General features: G+C 39.8%; 1 protein-coding gene across 2 annotated transcripts; it reads right to left on the bottom strand.

Annotated features, from left to right (window-relative positions):
- Positions 1–739: 739 nt before the first annotated feature.
- LOC101477560 (vascular cell adhesion protein 1) lies at positions 740–23,537 on the bottom strand. 2 transcript variants are annotated; one of them, XM_076882618.1, is made up of 11 exons: positions 23,370–23,537; positions 9,779–9,857; positions 9,532–9,564; positions 7,920–8,201; positions 6,462–6,728; positions 4,752–5,057; positions 4,213–4,479; positions 2,656–2,904; positions 2,361–2,431; positions 1,351–1,401; positions 740–1,215 (listed from the first exon to the last, which is right to left on the bottom strand). In XM_076882618.1, exons 2-10 carry the CDS (start codon positions 9,816–9,818, stop codon positions 1,375–1,377), a joined length of 1,542 nt encoding a protein of 513 aa, XP_076738733.1. In that variant the 5' UTR covers positions 9,819–9,857; positions 23,370–23,537; the 3' UTR covers positions 740–1,215; positions 1,351–1,374. The 2 variants fall into 2 exon arrangements, with proteins under 2 accessions (XP_076738733.1, XP_004575292.2); XM_004575235.2 differs by lacking the exon at positions 23,370–23,537 and having other exon boundaries at positions 9,779–9,969.
- Between the last annotated feature and the right edge of the window lie 3,261 nt (positions 23,538–26,798).

The raw sequence follows: 26,798 nt of genomic DNA, 5'->3' as shown, positions 1-26,798 counted from the left end.
CGATAACAAATGAATGAATGAATACAAGATGATATATATCATATGATACAGCTCAGTGGTCTTTGTTTGCTCCTTAATCTGTAGTAGGAGAAGGAGGTTTGCCTTGTTTCCTTTTCTCACCTTTGACCGGGTGTGGTGCTTGTCCTTAATTGCACTCACCTGTCACATGTTATAAAAGGACTGCACCCACCTAGAGCTCACTGCTTCTTCACTCCCACATGGGGCGGCAACTGAGGTGAGTTTTTGTTTGGGTCTCCTGAGTTCACGCATTATTTTAAGTTAATGAGTGACTTAAATCACATTTTGTTTCTTTTCAGAGTTGGCAGTCCATGTGTGTCCTTTAATACTGTTTATTCGAATAAAACGAGAAGCCTGTAAGTAATTGATAACTCTTCATTCACATTCTGACCAGATGAGCCCATAATGGTAACAAGCTCCAACTTCCTCTGAGCCTCCTCCTCCTTAACAGTTGCTATGGCAATTTCATCACTGAAATTGAAATACAGCTCTGCTTATTACACGACGCTTTCTGTTTAAACTTTCCTCATAATGTGGTTGCAAATTTGTTTTGAATGTTTACTCTCTTCCCTCTCCGTTTGTTGTTGTTGGCAGTTTTAACTGGCTTTAATCTAAAATCTAAAATCCATGTTAATCTATGCGAAATTTAAGACAATATTAATAAACAAACAAATGAATGTGCCCACTGAATTTCTTTAAACATTTATTTGGTACAGAAATGTAGAAAATCAAATATGGACCATTAGTAAAAAAAACTGTAATCATCATGGATAATCCTGATTGGCCTCAGTACCACTTACTGTACACTTTCACCTCTGCTGTCATAAGGACAGACACAGGAGATTTTTCATACTGCATGCTACTACCCTCTATACACAATCTATACAGAGATTATTCAGATGCATTATCAGTCACTGAAGATCACATATTTCAGATTTTTCTTACTACAAATGATTATATTTATACTTTTTAATTGTAAAAAACAAATGATTATAGAGCCTGAATAATGTATTTATGGTGTTATTTGTGCTGAAACAAACTATGAAGTCTGTATTTAGTTGTATTATCTTCAAACAAACGAACTGTAGAAAATATGCATGTGTTTGATATGTGTCTGATATTTGTGTAGCAGAGGAGCAACAGTGATTCATAAAATGCTTCTTTTTTTGCTTTGTGGCTACAGCTCTCCTCACTGACCTGTAAAACATCCACATAAAGACAGAAAGTTTAAAGTTGTCATGATGAGCCAAATCCTCCAAAATCTGATATCCTTCAATCAAAAAGCTTTCACATCTTGTATTGCTCTTTAATATTCGAAAAAATATACAGTACCTTCTCCAGTTTCTTCCATTTGTGTTACTGATTCATAGACAGCATCATTACCTACATAAAAGAAACATCCAGCAACAATTAATTTAATGTTATTGGACTCAATAAATATCACATTGTCATACACTGCAAAGACCAAGTATTTGGAAACTATATAACTAAAACCAGAATTATGCAATATTTTCGTACTGTGAGTCTGCATGCTGTTGATATGAAGTGAAACACTAACATTTGGATTATTTAAAGTCTTTACAATTTTGTTTAACTTTGATCTATTTGTCAGTTGGCTGTTTGACACAGTTACTATGTCTTGCTTCTAGTGACATTCACTCCTTTTCTCTCCAAACCATACCTCTACCTCTCCTCTATTCCAACTGCTCCCAACTCTCACTGCAGATCACGGTGTCACAGGGGGAGTAGGTTCAGCCAGATGGCTCTCCAGCCCAATCGGGCGAAGGGGGTATATGGTAGGGCGTGGTCTGGGGTGCCGTGCAGGGAGGGCCCACGCACCTGCGCGGCAATTACGCCCACCGACCTACACAAGGGGTTGTTGTGTGTTGTGGTGTGATGTGCGGCTGGCAGTTTGGGATTGTCAGCCAATGCAAATAAATGGCTCATAATTACAATCAGTGGTGCCGTGGTGCCTTATTCACTCCACACATAGTTTACAGAGAGTCCAGCCTGACCTCATCAGTCAGCCTGTCCATCACCACTTCAAACAATAGAACTGATCCCTGATGTAATTCCACCTCATTGTTAAACCCATTTGTTACTACTGCTCACCTCGCTCATTGTCTTCATACAAGTCCTCCACCACTCTCACATACCACTCTATCAGTCTTGACCTCCTCATGCAAAGAAAATGCAGTACCGCAGTTCCTCTTTTGGCACCCTCTCAAATGCTTTATTTAGATCCACAAGGACTCCTGACATTCTCTGTACTTTTACTTTTGGCTTTTAACTCCATCTCAGTTCACATTAAAATGGTAATAATAACTGGTTTCAGTACTGACCAGGATGAAGGCGACTGCATTCATGACTTTCATTCTGACAGGAAATGAAGAGCTTTCAGGTCCGACAGCAGCTAGTGTGATAACAAACAGAATTGAAAGATGTTATATGAGACATTTTTACAAAATATAATTTAATAAACTATAAAACAGAGTAAGTTTACTTTACTTAAACAGGCACACATTTCTATCTGCTATACATATTTGCTAACGCAATACATGAGGACTGAGTTCCTTCTCAAACATTAAGATGGTTTTTAAAAAAGTCATGTTTAAATAACGTTGCAATGCTACTCACACTTAACCGACATGTAACGTGATGGCGACTCTTTTCCTGAGTACTGACACTTGTAGGAACCTTCATCAGATTTTGACACTGCCAAGAAGTTCAGCTCCTCTCGGGAATCATTTTGGATAAGTTTGTTATTGTGGTAAAAAGCCACACTGGGGAAGTTTTTTTTTATTCTCAAGTTGCAGCTAAGACTAACGAAAGTTCCCTTTTTCACAGGATCATCAGGGATCACCATGAGAGGACCTGAATAAAAATCTGAAAAACAGTCAGAATATATTGTTTCAACTGGATCAGCTGGTGCCGGCTTTCAGAAAAAAAAACAAAAACAAAAAACGCTTATTTGCAATAATAATAATAGATTTCATAAATGTCTTGTAGCATGAAGATGTGATATGTGACCTGGCTTATTTAATAACTATTCTATAAAAATAATAATTTCCAAATAAACAGCAGGTTTATGAACTATATAGAGCTTTTAAATAATAATAATAATGAAATAATAATGGATTGCATTTATACAGCGCTTTTCGGGACCCCTCAAAGCGCTTTACAATACCACTATTAATTCACTCTCACATTCATACACTGGTGAAGGCAGCTACAGTTGTAGCCACAGCTGCCCTGGGGCAGACTGACAGAAGCGAGGCTGCCATATCGCGCCATCGGCCCCTCTGGCCAATTGTGTCTAATGATATAAAAACCGAACCTCTAAGCTCCAGGGAATTTTTTTTTACATTTCGCCTGATTCAGCCTGTAACCAGCTGCCTTTTTGGAAACAACACTGTTTTAAATTCCAAAACATTCTTTTCCTAATTACAAGCCCAGAGTAAAATATGAAAAACATAAAAAAATATATTAGTAGCCATACTCAGTACTAAAACGTCAAGAGAAAATAATGATACAGATGTTATTGAATATGTCTAATAAAATAACACCAGCATTGCTCTAAATTGGACAAAACAGTAAGTGAGGCATAACTAATCATGCTTTCTTTTAGCTCACAGAGCCCTTTGAACTGTCGAGGTCAAGGACATTCACAGAGTTGTCCTGAATCCAACTCTGTGTGCTTAGGATCGTCGGCCTGTTGGAAGATGTGGCACTGTGGAGGAGATTATCATCAAGGGTGTCTCTGTACGTGGCTGCATTCATTTTTCCCTCAACACTGACTAGTCTCTCAGTTCTTGGTGGTGAAAACATCCTCACCACAGATGCTGCCACCACCATGCTTCACTGTAAGGATGGTAATAGTCAGGTGATGAGTGGTGCCTGGTTTCTTCCAGACACAATGCTCGACATCGGGCCCGACATTTTTGCTTGGTTGTTCTTTTGGAAAGTTTATAAGAGTAACATAACGAAATGTGGAGCAAGTGCTGTGAATACTTTTACTGCAGATGGTCCTTTTTGCAGCTTTTACATGATAATCTTCAGGAATATTACTTTGGTGTCACAGATAACATAACCTTTACATTTTTGCCTGTTTTTTCACAAAAAAATGTTTAAAATACAGAATATTGAGAGAAATATTTAAGAAACATTATAAGATACAAAAAATATTCTACATACCCTGTAAAGTGATGTTGACTGCATTGCTGAACTGTTTTGACATAGACTCGCACCAGTAAACTCCATCATCTGAATATGAAGCTTTTGTGTAGAGTGTGCATACGGATTCTCCTAGATTCCAAACATTACTGCAATACGGCACGCTATTCTCAGGGAACTTCCTCACTCTCCACCAAGTAGAGTTTCCCTTGCAGGTCAGTCTGACAAAGTCAAAGCTTAATCTTTGCTCTACAGGGCCGACTGTGAGAGATGCTGCTGAATAAAGATCTGAAAAACAACACGGATAGAAGAGTGAAAGCACAGGCACAACACATAAAAACTAAGTATCAAGCATTGACATGAGCTTAAATGCAAGTAAAAGCACATGGATCTGTTAAAAGAACCAAAGAAGGAAATTCTTACTTGATCATAGAGAGAAGGGAAAATGTTACATTTAGTCCTTGTATGCAGGGAGCACAAATGCAAATTGATCTTATGGTTATATAAATAATTAATGACATTAAATACAGCTTATCAAAAAGAGACAGAAACAAACTGACCTGCAGACCAGACAAACTTTGGTTTACTGTAATAGGTGTAGTAGTAGTTCCTTCCTCTTTGCGCTCTGCACACATATGCTGCTGTGTGTGTTTGTCCAGTAATGATGTACAAAGTCTGAGCAGTCTCGCTGCCATCTGGTAGCAGCTCGTACTTGTAGGCCTCTTCTTTTATGTCCAAATCAGGAATAGCTTTATACCAGTAAAAGCTCCATCCCTCCGAAGGATATTCAATCTCACAGCTCAGAGTTACTGAGGCTCCGGGACTCAGCCATGAAGGGGACACGGTGAGGACAGGTTGCAGTTTAACTGTTGAAGGAGGTTTTTTTAAATCAGGTTTTTATTTTTATTTTTTTATTTTTTATAATAACATTGCTAAGTGATGGGTTCACAAATCAGGTGAACAGCCAGCTTATCATCACTCTGGTTTGGCCTGTGTTCACTTTTGAACATAAATGGTAAATGGCCTGTATTTGTATAGCACTTTTACTAGTCCCTAAGGACCCCAGGGCTGCCCTTTGTCTCCGGTTCTGTTCATAATTTTTATGGACAGGATTTCTAGGCGCAGCCAAGTGGCGGAGGGCTTTCGCTTTGGTGGCCTCAGAATCTCATCTTTGATTTTTGCGGATGATGTGGTTCTGTTGGCTTCATCGGGTGAGGGCCTCCAGCTCGCACTGGAACGGTTCGCAGCCGAGTGTGAAGCAGCAGGAATGAGGATCAGCACCTCCAAATCTGAGGCCATGGTTCTCAGCCGGAAAAGGGTGGAGTGCCCACTCCGGGTCGGGGATGAGTTCCTGCCCCAAGTGGAGGAGTTCAAGTATCTCGGGGTCTTGTTCGCGAGTGATGGGAGAAGGGAGCCGGAGATCGACAGACGGATTGGGGCTGCAGCTGCAGTAATGCGGATGCTGCACCGGTCCGTCGTGGTGAAGAGGGAGCTGAGTGTGAAAGCGAAGCTCTCAATTTACCGGTCGATCTACGTCCCTACCCTCACCTATGGCCACGAGCTGTGGGTAGTGACCGAAAGAACGAGATCGCGGATACAAGCGGCGGAAATGAGCTTCCTCCGAAGGGTGGCTGGCCTCTCCCTTAGAGATAGGGTGAGAAGTTCGGCCATCCGGGAGGGGCTTAGAGTAGAGCAGCTGCTGCTCCACATCGAAAGGAGCCAGCTGAGGTGGTTCGGGCATCTGGCAAGGATGCCCCCTGGGCGCCTCCTGGGTGAGGTGTTCCAAGCATGTCCCACCGGGAGGAGGCCCCGGGGCAGACCCAGGACACGCTGGAGAGATTATATCTCTCGGCTGGCCTGGGAACGCCTTGGTATTCCCCCGGACAAGCTGGAGGAGGTGGCTGGGGAGAGGGAGGTCTGGACCTCTTTGCTTAGGCTGCTGCCCCCGCGACCCGGCCTCGGATAAAGCGGATGAAGATGGATGGATGGATGGAAGTAAATTGCTACAAAATTAGAAACTGCCATTGTTATACATAAGACTAAATTTATTGATGTTATTTGAACCACAGCATGTCACAGTACCCTGTGTGTGGCACACATGAGCTAAGCAGGGAAAATGAACACACTGGAGAACACAAGTGAACAAGATCAGACTAATGAGACGAGTGAAGAAGAACTCAACATGCTCACAGGACAACAGACTGTAAAAACAGGACAGGATCATTTGGATGAAACAGTTTATATGGGTAAGACATGTCTGTCCAACTTACATGATATAGTGACTGGAATGACATTACTCCATTCTGTCAAGGAAAGCCCCATGTTGCCCCTGCATTGATAATTTCCATTGTCTTCCCAACCAACATTGTAGAATGTTCTTTCATTGGTTGTGTAATATGTGGTGAACCTTTCTGGTCTCCAGTCATAGCTCCAGTAAGTCCCTTCTCCTCCTGGGATCTCACATCTGACAGTGAATGCTTCACTCATGTATATCCTAGTCCAGTTGGGCTGTATAGTCAAAATGGCCGTAATAGGAACTGTTCACAGAAAATATTAAATTAAGAGACAGAAGCATCATTCAATAAATTTAATTTACTTGATGCCAAATCATGACAGCAATTTCCTCAACGCACTTTATATTATGAGGTGATATATGAAACCCAAATCTCTTCACTTCAAAAAAAGTCCTAGACTCACTAATACATCCAAAAGTGAACATCCTCTCCTGTGGGGATAAATAACCAGCCTGATCTTTGAGTTTCAGGTGAAGTGTCATGCTAGTCTAAATGCGTGTCAGCATCTTAACTCCACTGAAGTAGGCAATAAAGGAGGCACTAAAGAATCGCCAAAGTGCCAAATCACAACAAAAGTCGCCTCAAGGTGCTTTATATTATAAGGTAGACCAACAATAATAGATACAGAAAAAAACCCAACAATCATATGACCCCCTATGAGCAGCACTTTGGCGACAGTGGGAAGGAAAAACTCCCTTTTAACAGGAAGAAACCTTCAGCAGAACCAGGCTCAGGGAGGGGCGGCCATCTGCTGTGACCGGTTGGGGTGAGAGAAGGAAGACAGGCTAAAAGACATGCTGTGGAAGAGAGACAGAGGTTGATAACAGATATGATTCAATGCAGAGAGGTCTATTAATACATACTGAGTGAGAAAGTTGACTTGAAAGGAAAAACTCAATGCATCATGGGAATTGGAGTCTATTAGATAGATATGATACAAACCACTTCAGCGCAATACCTGTAATACCTACAGCATGTTCTAATCGCTCTATTAGGATATTATGTTTGACAGTATCAAACGCTGCACTAAGGTCTAGCAGGACAAGCACAGAGATGAGTCCACTGTCAGAGGCCATAAGAAGATCATTTGTAACCTTCACTAAAGCTGTTTCTGTGCTGTGCTGAGCTCTGAAACCTGACTGAAACTCTTCAAATAAGCCATTCCTCTGCAGATGATCTGTTAGCTGTGGTTTAATTTCTTCTGCTTGAAAGCCCGATGTATCAGGAACATACAGTACAGTACTTAAATTTCTATCTTTCAATTTACAAACAAACTCTGTGAAACAAGTGAAAAATTTAAATAGCAAAGTCAAGCACAAGTCATCATTGTTATTTCCATGTCATACTTCACTAATGTAATATTACTGACAGAAAGACAAAAAGAAGGACAGAGAATTTAACTTTCATAACAACGATATAAATAGCTAAACTCACGAGTGTCTTTAATGATGGCCTTATCACTGTTGTATGTGTGGCGACCTGAATCACTTCTTCCTCTGCAGGAGTAGAGACCTCTTTGTGATACAATAATAGCTTTCTTCCCTTCATATTCTGTCATAGGCTCTTCTTTAGAACCAAATGAAGCAGCACTGTACCACAAAATCGTCCAGTTGCCAGAGCCCTCCACAGAGCAGCTCAGTGTCACGCTGCCCCCTATTGGTAACTGATACCTTGTTGGTCTCAGTATGGCAGTGGGTGTTTCAAAAAGGTACTTCACTTTTCCAGTAGTATTTAGAGAAAAGGGCAAGAGAGAGAGAGAGAGAGAGAGAGAGAGAGAGAGAGAGAGAGAGAGAGAACATTAACGTGGTATTATTATAATATTATATTATTGTAATATATAATATAACGCATTATTTTTTGTTTCTGAGTGAGTTTTATTTACTGATGAAAACAATTTCACAAATCTGAAACCTCTTTTTAAACACTATAAAAAATATAATAAAATATAAATAATATAGAAAATATAATATAAATACTAAGACAATTAAACTACAGAAAATGCATTGCCACACTAATTAACCATGCACATGTGCTCATAGATTAGGAGAAAAAAAATACATGACAAACGTGTATCATAATGTTTCTTACAATAATACTACACATGTACAGCATGCCGCATTTTGAGTTTAATACTAATAGGAAGTTAATCTGATATGTTTGGGATGTGTTATTGTACTTTAAAAGCTGTTTCAGATATTTTGTTTTTGAACAAAAATAGCTAGTAACACTGAGCAGCACAAAACACAATGTTCAACTCATTGAGCTGAAACTAATAACTTGAATAAACATTTTAAAAATTATGCAATCCAACCAATGCAACATCAGATGAACACTGAATATCCTGTGTTCATTGGACGTTTCACCTCATCGTTTCTGAGCCTAGCCAGGCTCAAAGACAACAATAAACTCAATATGAACTGTTCACATTAAAACATCCATTTAGGAGATAAAAAAAAAAATCTGATCTTTATAACGTATGAATAAAGTAAATGTAAGAAGGCTAGTTGGGTCAAGGACAAACTGTAACACAACAACACATTCACAAACTATTATGAAAGCAACTTAAATTTATAGTCTTTATTTTGTGATAGTTCTTATTTTCTTTTTATTTCATGTCATATTTACTTTGCCCAAGTATTAGCCTTTACCTGTCAGGAAGAAATCTTTCCTGAGGCTTACTGTATGGTCTCATTGTCATAATAGCACACTTTAGCCAGTGTTAGAAGTATTTCTTATTCAAAAATGAACCCTGTAGAAATACCAGTAGGCCTAATCTAAATTTGTGAGATAATCACTACAATTAGGAATATAGTATGTGTCTGTGGTTGCACTTGTTTCTCCACCAGTGGTTTCTGCTGGATAACCTAAAACCTCTGCACCAAACCTCATGGCTGAGTGCAATATTTTCTCATGTGACCAACAACATGTGAACTTAAAATATAGTACAGAAACATAGAATTAATAGTTTTATGTGTAAAATATAAATACAAAGAAAATGTTAATTTGAGTGTTACTCAGACTGAAATAAAAGAAAGCAGTTTCTTACCTTGAGCATTGCCAGAGAAAAGTGATGCGAGCACTAGAGCAAAGATTAAATTGAGACATTATGAAACTGAAAATCATAATCCGCATTCTCTCTCTCTCTCTCTCTCTCTCTCTCTCTCTCTCTCTCTCTCACACACACACACACACACACACACACACACACAGCACTTAAACAGCACTTCTGCACTTCATCTCTCACAGTAGAAAAACATTTCTTTTAATTATTGCCATTCGTAGAAAATACTTACAAAATAACCCCAGCAAAGTGTGTCTCATGCTCATGTCCATCACTGCTGCTTTCTGATACAAAGCTTATCTCGAGGTTTCCTACTTTGCATAAATAATGCAGAAGAAAGAGAAGTTATACACTGATGAAAGCTATTTTGGAGAAAGGTATACATAATCTATGCAAATCATACAGAAGTTACTCTATTAATGCACTCAGCCAAAGAATTATAAAGTAATGGGATAATTATACCCTGTTAAGAATAACAACATTACATCAAAAATACCCCAAACCAAATATACATATGTATATATATATATATATATATATATATATATATATATATATATATATACACATATTAGGGGTGCAACGATACTCGTATCGGTATTGAACCGTTCGATACAGTGCTTTCGGTTCGGTACGCATATGTATCGAACAATACAAAATGTTTTATTTATTTTATCAACTTTTCTTCTGATGATGCTGTCTGTGTTGAGAGCTCAGTGGATCTGCATTCGACTACTCCGCCTAGGCTGCACTGTTGAGCGCAGATCCACTGAACGCAGCACAAGCTAGCAAGACAGAAGCTAAGCTCATTGCAACATGGCAACTGCCTCAACGCTACCTGAAATTGAACCTCCCCCACCCTAATTCAGATCTGGCGTTTGGAACTATCTTGGTTTTCATGTGGAGTATGACCCTGATGGTAAGCACGTCATGGACAAAAGTAAAACAGTATGTCGGATGTGCCACGCAATGCTCAATTTGTGGGAACTAGTGCGTTAGCGCAGTTAGCTTGTTAACGCCGTCCAGCCCCACGCACGGGGCGATCCGCGGTAACTCGTTAACAGAGATTTGCCGCGTTATGGCGTTAATGTCATTTTAACGAGTTTAAAGCTGACAGCACTGGTGGGAACACAACGAATATGACTGCACATTTACGCCGACATCATCCTAGTGCAAAGACAAGTGGAAGCAGACAAAAACAACAAGCATGCATGCTACAAACTTTACCCGAGTCATTTAAACAGCCGATAGCACATGATTCTCCTTATGGGGACCACCACCAGTAGGTAACGGGTGAAGTGTCTTGCCCAAGGACACAACGACCAAGACTGTCCAAGCAGGGGCTTGAACCGGCAACCTTCCGATTTCAAGGCGAACTCCCAACTCTTGAGCCACGATTGCCCATGTTATATTTATCTGGAACTATTCCTGCTCATGATTTTCTTTATTTTCATAATGTGCCATTTCATTACACGTCTGTCTAAAGTTTGCTAGTATTTTACTAACAATTGGGAGATGAATGTGTGGTTGAAGGAGCAAACTTTCCCTGTTGTGTTGTCACCCCTGTTACGTCCTGTCCACGCTGTTGTTTGTATTGATTCATTTTTTTCAAAATTAAAATTGAAGAAATGGAGACTTGGACAAGTTGTAATAGCATAATATCCTGAGCTGGACCAAGATATTGTTCCTAATACTTTAATAAGCCCACTTGTGAAATAAATAAAAATTGTAGAAAACTTAACATTTCTACGTTGAAGTGAGTGAAATAGGAATAACCCTGTCATAATCTTGGATCACATGTTAGCTAGTAGAATTGGGGATCTTGTGAAAATTGTTAGAGTAGTGAATAGCGACACATAGAAACACGTACACACTACAGACAATAAGTGTCATAAAGTGAGATGTTGCAGACTTAGCTTTAGAAATCTATGGGTCAAATCATCACAGTTTAAAACTGTGACTGTAAAAGTGTTTCTTCCTTTGCATTTCAGGTTTTGTCTTTTATTGTCAGTTTTTGAATTCACTTTAAGGAAATACAGGATTCTCAGCCCACACTTTAGACGCGCCTCTGCTTGAATGGGTGTAGCACAAAAGTCCAAGGCAGGTACAAACCTGGAATTTTGTTTTCACCAAATATGACAAACTCAGTGAAGCACAGTCAGAGGCAGCCTACCTAAAAAATAAAGCAATGCTTTATCACAACTGCAGCTTGAAGCAGGGCACATGTGCTGTCTGATATGAGCTGAAAACAGCCAATCAAACCACCCACAAAAGTACCAACAAATGTAATAAAGTCATCACTGTGTATGAGCAGAACAAGACAAGCAGCTTACCTTTTAGTTTTTTTGAAATCTCGATTGAAAACCAGCTTAAAATGCTCTGAAAGCTTGTTGCTTCAGACAAAGGAGTGAATGAAAAAGAAAGACAAAACCATCTGTTATATAGCAGAGAAGCACCGCCCAGACGTTAACACACAGGTGAGCTACCTGCTAACATGTGAATGTGTGTTCAAGTCACACAATTCACATTATAGTTCTCTTTTTCTTTTTTTTTAGAAACTTTAGTGATTTTTCACGGTGTCCTGTTGATTGAAGCCATACTAGAATTTCCCTCTTAACCCCACCTACTCAAAACTGGAAGTTACTGGCAGTCGTCAGTATTTATTTTGGTATACTACAGTGCGCTTGTTGTATTCAGGCAGCTAGTTATAAACTCGCTGCCACCTCCTAGATTCAATATCTGGAGGAGTTAATACCAAATATGCTGGAACCTACTGAAGCTAAGCAAATCTCTCTTGATTACAGTATTCATATGGCTTCTTTTCAAGTTCTTTATCAAACCTTAGTCTTGCTGTTACATGCCAAAGTACAAGAACAGTCCATGCGGGTTTCATATTTTCGTTTTGTTGTAGCTGTCTGAGAAACTCAGATTGTTATTGATAACACGTCTGAAATAGTTTCCATCATCATCATCTTTCAGTGCTGAGCTGAATTAAGATTATTGAATTATCCTTGGCATCATTTTAAAACAATTTTAGACCAAAATCTAATTTACAGGCCTTTGACAAAGTGTTATGTATATCTGTAGTGTTTTGGTTGCTTCTCCTGAAACCAACTTTTTAATAATGAATTTGATTCAAAACAAATACAGTTTTTTTTATAGACTTTCTTGACAAACATTACAAAGAAATAACCAACTGGGACCTTGAATGACACAATTTACTAAAACCAATTTTATAGACTAATATTCTTCATGTTTCAACACAGTTGTTTGTGTTGTTTCCCACATTCTTTCAAAGTAAAACAGCTGTGGTGTTGTGCAAGTTTGCAAGTCTGCTCTGAATAGAGTTCGCAAATTTTAAAAAAGCATTCTTCATCTTCATAGTCAAAAACAATAACTAGTCTCTTTTTTCAATTAAATATATGAGATTAGTTACTCAAATCTTGTGTTCAACAACCGAATCCTGTATTTCATTAGATTTTAAATACATCTTGCCACTGTATCCCTGCTTTTAAATGTTTTCAGGAAAAGTTTTTCAGCTGGATCACCTTCAACAAATTCGAGCTCATATTTTAATTAGAACAGTCTTAGAACAACAGGACTATTGCATTGGGTAATCTGAACACATATTTTTTATATAAGTAACAATTATATTTTTTCCATGAGGCCCAAAGGCAGAACTAGATGCTTTCTATTTGTTAGCTATCCACATCATAGTAAGGCTGCTTCCTAAGACGGAGACACAAAATATTTGTTTTATATTTTCATCTTGTCTCACTCCACCTGTCTCATACAAGTAAAGATGGTAATGAATAACTGAATGATTAAATGCATAAATAGCCTATTTAGAGTGAATATGTTTTCTTTGTACCTGTAGGTGGACAGACAGACAACAGCAAATAAGTTATCCTAATTGGGTGTTTATAAAGTCAGCAATAAGGCACAGAAAAAAAGATCTGACACCAGGATAGGACAGACAGACGCAACAACACTGTCATCCCCTATGTATCTGTTGTATCAGAAAAACTCAGGAGAGTTTTCTCCAAGCATGACATCCCGGTGCATTTCAGACCCAGCAACATGCTCAGACAAAAACTGGTTCACCCGAAAGACAAAACGCCAAAACACAGACTTAACAATGTGGTGTATGCTGTACAGTGTAGCGAGGAATGCCCAGACCTCTACATTGGAGAGACCAAACAGCCACTTCACAAGCGTATTGCACAACATAGAAGAGCCACCTCCACAGGACAAGACTCAGCTGTCCATGTGCATCTTAAGGATAAAGGACACTCTTTCGAGGATGGCAATGTTCACATTTTGGACAGAGAGGACAGATGGTTTGAAAGAGGAGTGAAAGAAGCCATCTATGTCCACTGTGAGCGACCATCTTTGAACAGAGGCGGGGGTTTACGACACCAACTCTCTGCCATCTATAATCCAGTTTTGAGATCCCTTCCCAGACGCCTTAACGCCCACTCACATCCTGGGCCATCTGACCTCAGGAATTTGCATGATAAGGTGGGGCCAGGTTTCACAATGAACCCACCCGAAACTCTGGCTGATTGGGCCCCACACCCAATTTCACACCTTGGCTCAGGTGATTAGAGGATCATCAGGGGGTCCTTTTGTCCCTGTCTGAGTGGTGTCCCAGAAACGATGTGGGCTTCATAGATAATTGGCAAACCTTCTGGAGGAAACCTGGTCTTGTTAGGAGAGATGGCATCCGTCCCACTTTGGATGGAGCAGCTCTCATTTGAGAGCTGCATTCATCTCACCTGAAACCCTGGCTGATTGTGACCCACACCTGTTTTCACACCTTGGCTCATGTGATTAGGTAGAGGATTGTTACGGCCAGAGGCCTTGGAGGCCTTACTCCTTCCCTTACGCCTAGCAGAGGGGGTCGTAACAAGGATCATCAGGGGGTCTTTTGTCCCTCTTTGGGGGGAAACTCCCACTGGGTTTAAATCTGGGACTCTCCGCTGTTTGACTCCAGAACTGAAGAAGCTTCTCAGATGAGAGGTGAAACGTCTTCAAGCAACTTAGAGAAGTCCAGACGCTTTTCTTTCCAAGTCTTAACAAAGAGATGAATAGTTATAGACAATTCCACAGTGTCGCAAATGTCACGTGAAACATGACCTCTGACCTCAAGCTTACTGTCATTCAACCTTATCTGACATTTTTAAGAGACTTTCAGGTGATGCACCTATGCTATCAGTTTGAAAATCCTGGGCCTGCTAGCTGCCTGCCAGGCTTAACCTCAGCTTTTGTCTGTGTTCAAGCATCTTATCAGCTGATCACTGAGTTCAAAAGACAGTTGCACAAAAGACAGTGACTGATGTCAGACTGATGTCAATGATTTTCATTTCACACACAGTCAGTGATATCCTGAGCTGAACTGACAGCAGCATTTACCGTTTAAACCTTTGAGAAAATGCTTTTTATTCTTCTGTGAGATATTTTTCATTTTTAGGTATTCTCTTATCACGTTTAGACACAGGGATCACATTTTAGACATGAACACAACTACTAATGTTGATATGATAATTTAAGAAAAAACATGTTTTATCATCTTAGAGTAAGATTTTTTAATTATTTTGATCACCATAACTGTGAAAATCCCACATATTATCATGAATCACTCTCACATCAACTCATCGTTGCATAGTAAAATCCCCTATCTATCAATACCAGTGGGAATTACAGTGATAGGACAGATGATATTTCCTCAGAAACCCTAAAAAACTCCCCATCTTATTAGGCCTGTTTAGCTTGTCCAGCTGAAAAATCACAGTTATGGTTAAAAAACACAGTTTACCATGTTAAACACACTTTAAAAGGCAAACTCCTCATATTTGGTAGAATCTTTTCTGACATCTCCTGGGTTACCACAAGCAACATTTAGTCTGTATCTCTGGTGTTGATTTCAGACACTGACGGGCTGCTATTGATCTCTGTTAGAGTGTCGTACATGGTGAAAAATAGCACTAAACGAGTACCAGTCATGTCAGATGCGGTAACAACGCATCTTATCTAAGCAAGAGCTTGCATGAAAATAGGTCAGCTGATAGATTTAGCACATGCTGCTTGATCAAAGCGAGACATAACTGAGATAAACTGCAAGCTGCATTTAGGTGCTTTCAACCTCGTCGTGTTCTGTTTTAAGAATAAATGAAGAGAATAGTAACTGCTGTCTTCAAAGATAAGATAAGATAAGATAACTCTTTATTGTTATTGCACAGTCATACAAAGTACAGTAGTACAATGAAATTGGAAAAACTGTCCTACGTCGGCACTACAAATAACACGACACGACACGATATGACACATCACAACGCAACAAACAACACAACACAGTATATTAACTTGGTATAAAAAAGAAGAATAAGTGTATGTGTATTGCACACTGTTATTATTGCACATTAATTGTTATTGCACCTTGTTATAAATATAAATATTATTGTTATTGTTTTAAACATTGTTACCTCCCCCCTAAAAAGTCCAGGGAGGTATCCAGTCAGGTCAGCTGTTTGCATTGATCAGGGCTATTGCCCTGTTGTAAAAGCTGTCCTTGAGTCTATTTGTTCGGGACCTCAGCAGCCTGAACCTCCTGCCAGACGGCAGCAGCTTAAACACCCGGTGTCCTGGGTGTGTGCAGTCCCGTAGGATGCTGCGTGCCCTCTTGAGACAGCGAGTGCTGTACAGGTCCTTCAGAGAGGGAAGAGGATGTCCAATGATTTTTTGGGCCATGTTGATGACCCTCTGGAGTGCCTCTCTGTGTGCTGTGGTGCAGCTGGAGAACCACACACCGATGCAATATGTCAGCACACTTTCAATGGAGCAGCGGTAGAAGACGGTCAGCAGCTCCTTCTTCAGGTCCATTTTTCTGAGGATTCTCAGAAAGTGGAGACGCTGTTGGGCCTTCTTTAAGACCGCAGAGGTGTTAGAGCTCCATTGGAGGTCTGTGTCTATGTGCACACCCAGAAACTTGAAACTGGAGACCCTTTCCACGCACTCCCCGTTGATGCTGACAGGCTGCAGCTCGGACTTCCTCCTTCTGAAGTCAACTACCAGTTCTTTTGTTTTGGTGGTATTGAGGTCCAGGTTGTTATCTGCACACCAATCTGACAGCCTCTGAACTTCAGCTCTGTACACTGTCTCATCTCCCCCTGAGATGAGCCCCACCACGGTGGTATCATCTGCAAACTTGATGACTGTGTTGTCTGGGTGGGAACTAACACAGTCATGTGTGTACAGAGTGTACAGTAGGGGACTCAGTACACAGCCTTGTGGAGAGCCAGCACTTCATAATACAGCAGCAAGAAACTCAGACAGAAACTACGTTTTTATAGCTTACAATGTATTTTTGCATAAGTTCTCTGAAGACTCTGCAGTAGTTGGCCTCATCACTGATATCACGATAAAATAACACTTCATGCACATCTCTCTCTCTGTATGTACTTCACGAACAGTTTCTCAAATCTAAGGCTGGGCAAAACGATTATTTTCCTAATCGATGAATGTAGAGATTAATTTTCCGATGCATCGATTAATCTAACGATTCATTTTTCGATCCGATTCAATTTTGATTTGATTCGATTAACGATTTTTTTCCCCATTATTTGACTTGTATAGCAATTTCACATTTACTAATTCATGTATATAAATGAAAAACACAAATTTATTCATTTGAAGACCTTTTAATAAAAAAAAAATTGCAAAATAAAGTTGTAGAGGTCGTACAATCAATACAATAGAGATAGCATTTAACAAGAAATGAAATGTGCAAACATATATAAAATTAAGGAAAAGTTAACAAAACATTTCAAATAAATAGCAACAATGGTGTCTTTAAACAAACAAAATGTAACATTCACTTTGCTTTCTGCCAAAAAGTGCTCTTCATTCACAAAACAAAATCCACAATAACATTGTACTACAATCTTCTGTTTTTAACAAAAAATTAAATGTTTTGCAAAACAAATATAACAAAGGAAATCATAGCAAAAAATTAATAATATACAAACAGCAGCAATGGCGTCTTTGAACAAATAATGAAATGACAAGTTACCCCTAAGTAGGACTCTGTGACCAGACTTGTCCAAGCATCAGTGGTAAGGGAGATTTTGGATGTGGCCTTTTTTAGTTCTTTCCTTAGTTTCTCCACTGAAGTTTCATACTTTCTCTCCATCATGCTTGTAAAATGACGCTTAGACGGCAGAGTGTAACCTGGTTGGAAAGTGGTCAGCATTTCTTTGAATCCCTCACCCACAGCAAGTGGTCTCTTGTCTTTTAAAATCATAGATAAGACGCTCTCAGTAAGTACAGCCACCTCCTGGGGGGTGCATGGTGTACTTCTTCTCTGACAGTAGTCCTCCAGACTTTTCTGTTTATTCCTGAAATCATAAATCACACACAGCACACAGATGAATTCGAATAATTACAAAATAATTATATGGAAAGCATAATATCAAAATAATTTGATAAGGATCTGGTTGAGATAGATAGATAGATAGATAGATAGACACACACATACTGTTATGCCATGTGCTTTCATAGCATAACAGTAAGAGGTTAATAATAATCCCCAATGTTGAACATATGATATGCAGTAATCATGATGGCTGGAAAAGATAACGTTTAAACAGCCATAGCTGATGGCACTTTTACTGGTGCACTGCTTTCTAGTCATTAGATGGCATAACTTTGACCTATAAGATCAAGCTGGAGAAGCATTATGTATAAAAACAGCGTTCAAATAGGATGAAACACATTAAATTTGACAAATCAAGAGTTCATTGTCATTTTGCTTTTGCAAGCACTTTAACAATGTTGTAATAGTGTCCACGACGGCTACGTTTAGCAGGTGGTGCATTATCCTTGTTAACATTTCTCCTGCGGCCAATTCGCTGTCTCACATTTTTTGTCTTTCGCCGATTCTGATAATCAGCCTGCGCGCATTCCGACTCATTTTGCCAGCATAGGCCACAAACAAAACAACAACAACAACTAAACAGCAGCTGCTATATGTTACTGCTAAGCAGCTTAAATGAGTTTTGCATTTACGGAGGTTGGGTGTTTATCTGTGTCTATGAGTGAGTGTACGTCTACGTGGGGGGGTCTGGATGAATTAACAGGTAAAAACTAGCGTTAGTAAAAAAGTTGAAAACTTACGGTGGTTTGTCCTTTGCAGAAGCTGCTCCTGGATGGCGTCGTTTGAGGTGCTGGTGCATAGGTCGTGCTTTTATGATAGGCCATTTCCACCTCACAAAGCCGGCAAACGACTGAATCACTTCCTTTTCTGTTAAAATATCCCCATACTGTAGAACTGCGTGTCCGGGTGGAGTGATTTAAGTTCACTGCAACTGCCTCACTCATGATTCCGCTACTCGCTGCCGCCATGTCTTTTTTTTTTAAAGTGATGACGCATCGACGCAGATTTTTTTACGTCGACGCGTTGTCCCAGCCCTACTCAAATCTCTGTTTTCCACCAACATGTAGCCACACATCTGAACGCTTATTGATTTTCTCTCCTGATATTTAGACTGTAGTGTTGATATTTTAACCGCTGTTTACCAGTCTGCCTTTGTGTTCAGCGCTGGCGGCCACTGTTTTTTTTTTTTTTTTTGTATTCAAATTGCTTCTGAAAAGAAACTCTCACGTCTGCTGTTAAATACTGAAGAAGTTAAAACTTTTTAAATTATGTTTTGTGAATTACCAAACACTTAGCTGTGTCTCTAATTAAACCTCTGTAACATTACTCTTCTTTACTTCAGCAGCATCAGGTAATGCTCATATGTTGATTCATTGTTTTCTTCCTTCCATTTTTGTTCTATTGCAGAATATGTTTAAGGTTATCTCCTATAAAAAGCCAGGCCAGAAAAATCTCCTTCATATTTTTCTGTATTTTATCTAATTTGCTACAAAGGCAACTGATGTGATATTTACACCTTTGATAAAGTCTCACAAGTGTCAGCTTTCTTTTTATGGATATATAAATATGGATATGTACTGATAAGTGATCAGAATTATAATATTTTTATTCAAATTGAATCGAATTGAATCATGGATTGAATTAAATCGGGATCCTGTGAATTGATTATAGAAATCAGTGACGATACCCAGCCCTACTTCCCCCCCCCCCAATCTGCCTGACAGTGTGGAAAAAATACCCAATCAGCCTTTTTAGATGAGGGTAAAAACCTAAAACTAAAAGCAGGAGACCATTTAAAAAAATCACAACTAAGAATATTTTGAATTAAAATCTTTTTGTTGAAAGTTTACACCTTAAATGATGATAAATGCATTTTATTTTTGAACTCATCTATATCCCGTGAAGACACATTGATCAAGGGGATGAAAGTTGGCACTGTGATGGTAAAAGAAGAAGATATCATTGATCTGTTTGTTGTCCTTGAGGAGGCAGTAATCCTGTCTGATCTGAAGGGTGTCCCTATTCAAAGTATAAATAACAGAACATCTATAGAAATGAAAATGTAAATATAAGATCTGAGATCAAACAGGTAAATGGATGTTGGTTGGCTCATAGAATTACTTACTTAAGAAGTTTATACACAAAAAAATGTAGATCACATTTAATCAAGAAAGCGAAGAAAAGCCACAGAAGTGGCGACTCATAGAACTTTATAGTCAAAGTCAAATAAACTTTATTGTCATCTCTGCTATACCCAGTGCAGCAGAGAGACAAGACGACAAGGCTCTGGTTACATCAGTGCAAGAAAACCAAATAAATATATATAAGAGGAGTAAGAAAATAAATATAGGGAGACCAGGGATAGTTGTAACGTGGGTCAGTTGTAACACTTCCAATTTCTCCAATCAGGGCTAAGTTTCAAATGATGTGACTCATCCTGTGCATGCCCAATTCAGTTCTGCTATCACATGTGAAAAATCAGCACATTTTGTCAAACACAGATAATTTAACATGGAAAAAAGTAATTTGTATGCCAAAAAGTAAGTTTTTCTACTTTATTTCAATTTCTAATAGCATTATCTGCTTTGCAGTTAAACTCATCAAACCTAAATTATGTTATTTGTATGTCTATGGGGATATATTCTGTGTAGGTCTTTAGTGCTAATGTTTTAGCCGTTGGTTGTAATGTTAGCTAGTTCATGGCTATAGGAGTCTGGGTCAGTTGTAACAGCAACAGTCTGGGTTAGTTGTAACAATAATGCAGATGTTACAACTTACCACACTATTACTTTAACTTATATTAAACAAGTTGGGGCAACGACATCAGCAGAGAGAGGTTCACTGGTCACATTTGTATATGCGGTTAATGCCATTAACGACACAATTCCTCCACTGTTTGTGTTCCCACACATACATTATGCAGCCCACTGTGTCAGAGATGGACCAGTAGGAAGTACTGGTAGTGGAAATAAGTCAGGATGGGTGCAAGAAACAGATTTCCTCATCTTTCTGAAGCACTTTGCAAACCACACCAAGGTAAGCCATGATAAAAAGTAATGGAATTGCGATGCTGGTGAACAACTACATTTTTTCAGCTTCATTGTTATGTTCAAAATTGGTGCAAGAATTGTAGGTTATAATGTCCACTGAGCCAATGAGGCCAAACTCAAGGAAGACCAACCAAAATTAATGAAATATTCAGTTGCAGAAAATTCCATAATTTGTCTTTTTGGGGGGTTGGAATATGTTCAAAAGATAGATTTCTGCATTCTGTCACACACACACACACACAGCTACATAAATGGCTCTAAGTGCATTCATGTGTTGAATAAACAAAGATTACATGTTAATGTTTTGTTAGTACCCTTATTTCATTGTGTTACATTTCACCCCAGGATATGTTACAACTAACCCAGACTATGGGGTTAATTGTAACATTTCACTCTTCGTGTTTGAGGCCATACCATGCAATGGGTAATTGTGCTGCAGAGAAAATAGCTGCACTATTTAATAGCAGAGACATGTAAATACTTTGGATTACATTTTGAATCCACTACCTTAAAAGAGCTTCACTTTACAGACAGAAATGTCAAAAATGTTACAACTATCCCCGGTCTCCCCTACGCTTAAGTCTAAATGATCAAGAGAAACTACAATTTACAGTTTAGAGTGGTTTAAAGTGACCAGTCTAGCAGCTTGTAAGCATGAGATTTCTTGAAGGTAAAAATTGTCCAAGCGCTGAGACAGTCCCACTCGGCCAGACTCTGATAGTTTTTTGGCAGACCTTGTGCGTTTCAGCAGTTATGTATTCGCGGGCAGCAGCATCACAGTGGCGTGATCAGATGAGCCGATTAGCAGGCGTACAGCTGCTGTAAACTTAATTCAGGCGGATTTGGAATTTGGAGTGACTGTCGTGAGAATTGCTTGGTTGAAGTCGCCGGGCCACAATAACGAATCCTTCCGGGTGCGCAGTCTGGAGCTTGTTGACAGCTTGAGAAAGCTTGACTTTTATTCATCTCAGCAGCTGAACATAAGTGCCCTTTTGATCTTCCATCTGTTCGATGAGTGCAATCCGTCATATATCGCTCTGCAGCTTAAAGCCTGCTGCGCCGTGTCTTAGGCTACGTTCACACTGCAGGCGAAAGCGCATCAAATCCGATTTTTTTGACCCTATGCGACTCATATCCGATCATGGTATGACAGTGTGAACGGCGCAAATCCGATATTTTCAAATCCGATCTGGGTCACTTTCGTATGTGGTACTGAATCCGATACATATCCGATGTTTTAGAAAGCGACTGCTGTTTGAACGGTCAAGTCGCATTAAATCCGCCTTTTACGTCACCGACACAAGACTGAAGCCAATTATCAGCGCCCGAGAAGACATCGCGAACGCTTCCTGGCCATCCAGTGTAGATGTCAGTGAAACTGTTGGGAAGACAACGTAAACATTTTATTTGTTCTGTATAATCTGCAGATTCTGACAGAAATCTGCAGCTATCATTTGAAGCACCGCTCCTCTCTTAAACAGCAATAAGGATCATTATTAGGTTATTTACATTATTATGTAAATAACAAAATAACTTAAAGCAAAAATTGGGAAACGTGAAGACCGAAGTCTTTATATTAACGGCCATCAGTCAAACAATACTGTTTGCTCTGGGTCTAAACAGAGCGCGTTGTGTGTGACGTCTTCTTTTGCGCATGCGGGCCGCTTTGAGCGTTCACACTAGAGAGCGTTTGCTGTCGCATTTTATTTGTAGTGTGAACGAGCAGACAAAAAAATCGGATTTGATCAAAAAATCTGAATTGAGCATTAAGACCTGCAGTGTGAACGTAGCCTTACTCACACGCTACAGTTCAAAGTGACGGACATCGCTTTCTCGCTTCCAGTGTGTGCGCAGTTAGAATAAATAGCCTTATTAGGCTGCTCGTTAATGCCCAGCACTGCTCACACATCTTATTTGCACCACCAGTGCAACAGTTTCCTCGTATATTTAAAGGCTTTAATTTGTAGCTCTCTGTGATCCTGTCTCTCAGTGACGTGTGCGGCGGTCAAACGGTCGTTCACGCGCACAACACAAAAACAAAACGCCTGCTTTTATGTGAGCGCGCACAGAGAGAACCACAAAGTCTGCGCGGAAGGTTTTTAACGTCCGCTCCTCACACCGTCTCTGACTGAATGTTTTGGTTTCTGGAGCCAGCAAATAAAAATAAAATGTTTTGTTAACGCGCTCCAGAATCTGAGCAGAAATGATGGTTTCCTAAACTGTTAATCTACAGAGAGCGCGGACAGGTCACGTGGTTTACTTACACGCAAGTTTACAAATCTAACAAGTTTACAAATCTAACAAATACGAACAAACCTCTTATGTTAGTTCAAACTCACCTGCAGACACAGACGGTGAGTCCAGCTGAGACGCTCCAGCAGCTATTTCCGCCTGATGATCCGACTCTTCAAAGTTTGCTATATATCCAGAGGATACTGAGATCTACCGAGAACAGAACATCCAAATTTAATCCTGACGGCGAGTTTAAAGAGGAGTTTTTCATTAAAGCTGAACGTTATTTAGGGTGAAAACAGATGCGTTTGTGTTCAGTGACAGGGCTGCTTGTCTTTTGAGGAAGAAAACAGACTGAGGGTGGGGACATAACACGTCATAAACACAAAGGGGCTCATTTCACTGAATTAAAGGTTTGGATTCAGAGCTGATCAACAACAAAACTGATTACTAATCTACCATCAGTCACATTAAGATCACCATAGAAGCTGTTTAATAGAATAAACAGGAGTCAAGCTCAGATTTAGGTGGCTCTCCTCTGACTATGACCTTGATGTAGGAGAAACCTTCCATCATACTGACAGTGGCCCACATTTGATTGGCTCTATCCTGAGAAAATGAACATGTCTGCGAAGAAATGTGTGGCTGAAAACCCAAACAACATCTGCAATTACAGTGTAAACCAGTGGTGTGAAATATGAGGCTCACAGACCTGAACCAGCCCACCAACAGTGAAGTGAAAAATCATGTATGATTTTTGTTCCAAATCAGAGTAAGTGGAGTGCTGCTACTGAGACATGCTTTCCATTCATAAAGAGAAATTAAACTCAGGTTAGTTCAGAGTTTCACATTCAACAAGACAGCAGAGGCATGAAAAACACAGAGTGAGCTTACAGAGCAGACACAGCAGAGACGTTTCCTCCATCCTGCTGCTCAATTATATCAGACCAACACTGAGATCAGCTCACAGTCACATCAAGCAAAACCGTCCTTTTTCACATTCTTGTATGTAGACTGGCTGTCAGTGTTGTGGTTTCCTCTAGAAATGCACAAAAGCAAACATCAGCACCTGTGTAATGACTTCACTGTCTGTCCAAACCTCAGGCATGTGCTCTTTTTGACAGAGTAAAATAAATGACTATGACTATGTTACTGAAAGGACTGAGTTTATCAATTGTGTTACAGATTTAAAGAAACAAGTTTTGTCTTCTTGTAGTTGACAGCAGGAAGTGAGCTGGAGGTGGTTTTGTTCCTGTCGACTTCTCTCTGTTTCAACCACTAACATGTGGTCAGAAACTGTGTGGATGCACAACATTGAACTCCATCACGCAGTTTTTTGTGACTTATGTGCCGTGGCTCCAACAGGTTGGGAAACACTGGTTTACATGAACATAACTTTAACATAACATGAATACTTCTATATATATAACTTCTATGACTACACTGCATGTTCCTGCTCAGAACTCCAAACAGTTTGTACAGTGGCTTGCAAAAGTATTCGCCCCCCTTGAACTTTTTCACATTTTGTCACATTACAGCCACGAATCAATTTTATTGGAATTCCACGTGAAAGACCAACACAAAGTGGTGCACACGTGAGAAGTGGAACGAAAATCATACATGATTCCAAACATTTTTTTTTACAAATAAATAACTGAAACTTGGGGTGTTTGTGGCTTTTTGTATTTGGCAGAAGTGAGCTGCAGTTTGATCACTTTTGTTAGCTAACAGACTTTCTGTGAACCCTTTAAATGTTTACTATACATGTTGTTACAGCTGTAATCTCACTGAAATCCAGCTGAACACTTCCCAGTTGACACTTCCCTTGGTTGTGTGTTTGGGATCATTGTTTAAATGTTGGGCCTAATTTCATCTTCATCAGCCTGGTAGAAGCTTCCTGCTTAAAGGTCACACAGAGTTGACAGAAAACATTTTCTGTATTACTGAATCTCAGCAATAACTTTGTGTTGTCTTATTTTGATTGTTGTTGATTTCATTTCATTTGAAACATTTAAGGTCTTCACTTCCAAAGCAGTGAAATAAAAAAAACTAAACTAAATAACTAAAATTAGCTGTGATGTCAGTAAGTACACTCCCGTTCCAATTGTAGAAGAGTTGCTCTGCATTCTTGGGAAGTCGGGACTCCTGTGTCAACTTACGAAGTCTGGAATAGTGAAAAGGTGAGTACGGACTCTTGTACATGAGTATTGAGAAACAGCCTAACAGTCTGCAGTCTATGAACTAACCTCACCAAACCCAGCTAACAATGTTAGCTCGGTGATGAGCATTCATCATTAATAGTAATAAAAATCACACAACAATAATACATCGAAGATACTGAAGTTTCGCCCATCCCATTCTTCTTCTGAAATGGTGTCGGAAATAGATTCCTGCCTGTGCACTGCTGGCTCTGGGTCCATTGTGTGACTGATGCCACCAACATTAACAGGACACTTACATTACAGCCTTTATTGCTCGTTTTGTTTGGATTTACAGTAATCAGAATCAGAGAAACTGTATTAATCCCAAACTGAAATTGAGTTTAAAAATAATTTCTTTTTAAAAAAAAGAAAGAGTCCTGGGTTGTACTTGAACATGGGCTGGCCGCTCTCAGCCCTGCGATATATGACTACATACATGCTCAGCCAACTGAGCTAAACCTGTGCCTGCATTAAACTGCATTTAATCGCCAAAATTGGAGAAGGGAGAACTGACTCCCTCTTCCCGCGCCACCACACCCACCCACACATGCAGGGCCTTGGGGTGCAGGTGTGTCACCAGGGTGCAGGGGAGGCATCCTCCCTCTGTCCCCTTCTGGCCGCCTGTGCCTCAATTTTATTCCACAACTTAGACATCCACATTACTCACACTCTCATAACACATACATATAGGGCCTTTTGGGTGGGCACAGAGGACAGTCTGTGTATTGAAAATCACCTCTGGCGCTGGTGCCCATTTCTCAATTTTAAATCCATGTAGACATTGAGGGTTTCCAGGAGGGGCTGTGCTGACACCTGCTGCTCTCCCGTGTTTTAAATTTAGAACAGCACGCAGCAACACTACATACGAGCAGGTGGAGGGAGGTTTGGGGTCTTCACACCCCCCCGTTCTCTGTTAGCCATCAGGGCTAGGCGGAGGTGTTGGCCGTCCGGTTGGGTTCTGGGATGCGAGCCTCTCTGCTACTACTGAGCCGGGGGCGATCTGCTTGTCTCCACCTCAGGGGAAAGGGTAACATCTCCTGGGTTAAAGTAAAGTAAATCCGTTGGGCATCTTTCCAAACGGGAAGGGGAAAAAAACAAAAAAAACAAACAAAAAACCAAAATTGGAGAAGGCATAGAGAGGGGATAGCCTAACATATGGAACAGGAAGTGACCACCGTGTATTCTATTTAGTTCAACAAAGTAACTGTATTCTGAATATCACCTATTTAAATGGTAATGGAACGGAATACAGTTACTCATATTTTGTGTTTTAAATACATAACACTGGTACATGTATTCCGTTAATCCCCAACACTGCCTATTAAAACAGGTTAA

This window comes from Maylandia zebra, linkage group LG3, assembly GCF_041146795.1.
Source record: "Maylandia zebra isolate NMK-2024a linkage group LG3, Mzebra_GT3a, whole genome shotgun sequence".
Taxonomy (NCBI): Eukaryota; Metazoa; Chordata; class Actinopteri; order Cichliformes; family Cichlidae; genus Maylandia; species Maylandia zebra.
The sequence above is the reverse complement of the archived record's forward strand: the minus strand, read 5'-3'. Positions and strand labels throughout refer to the sequence as shown.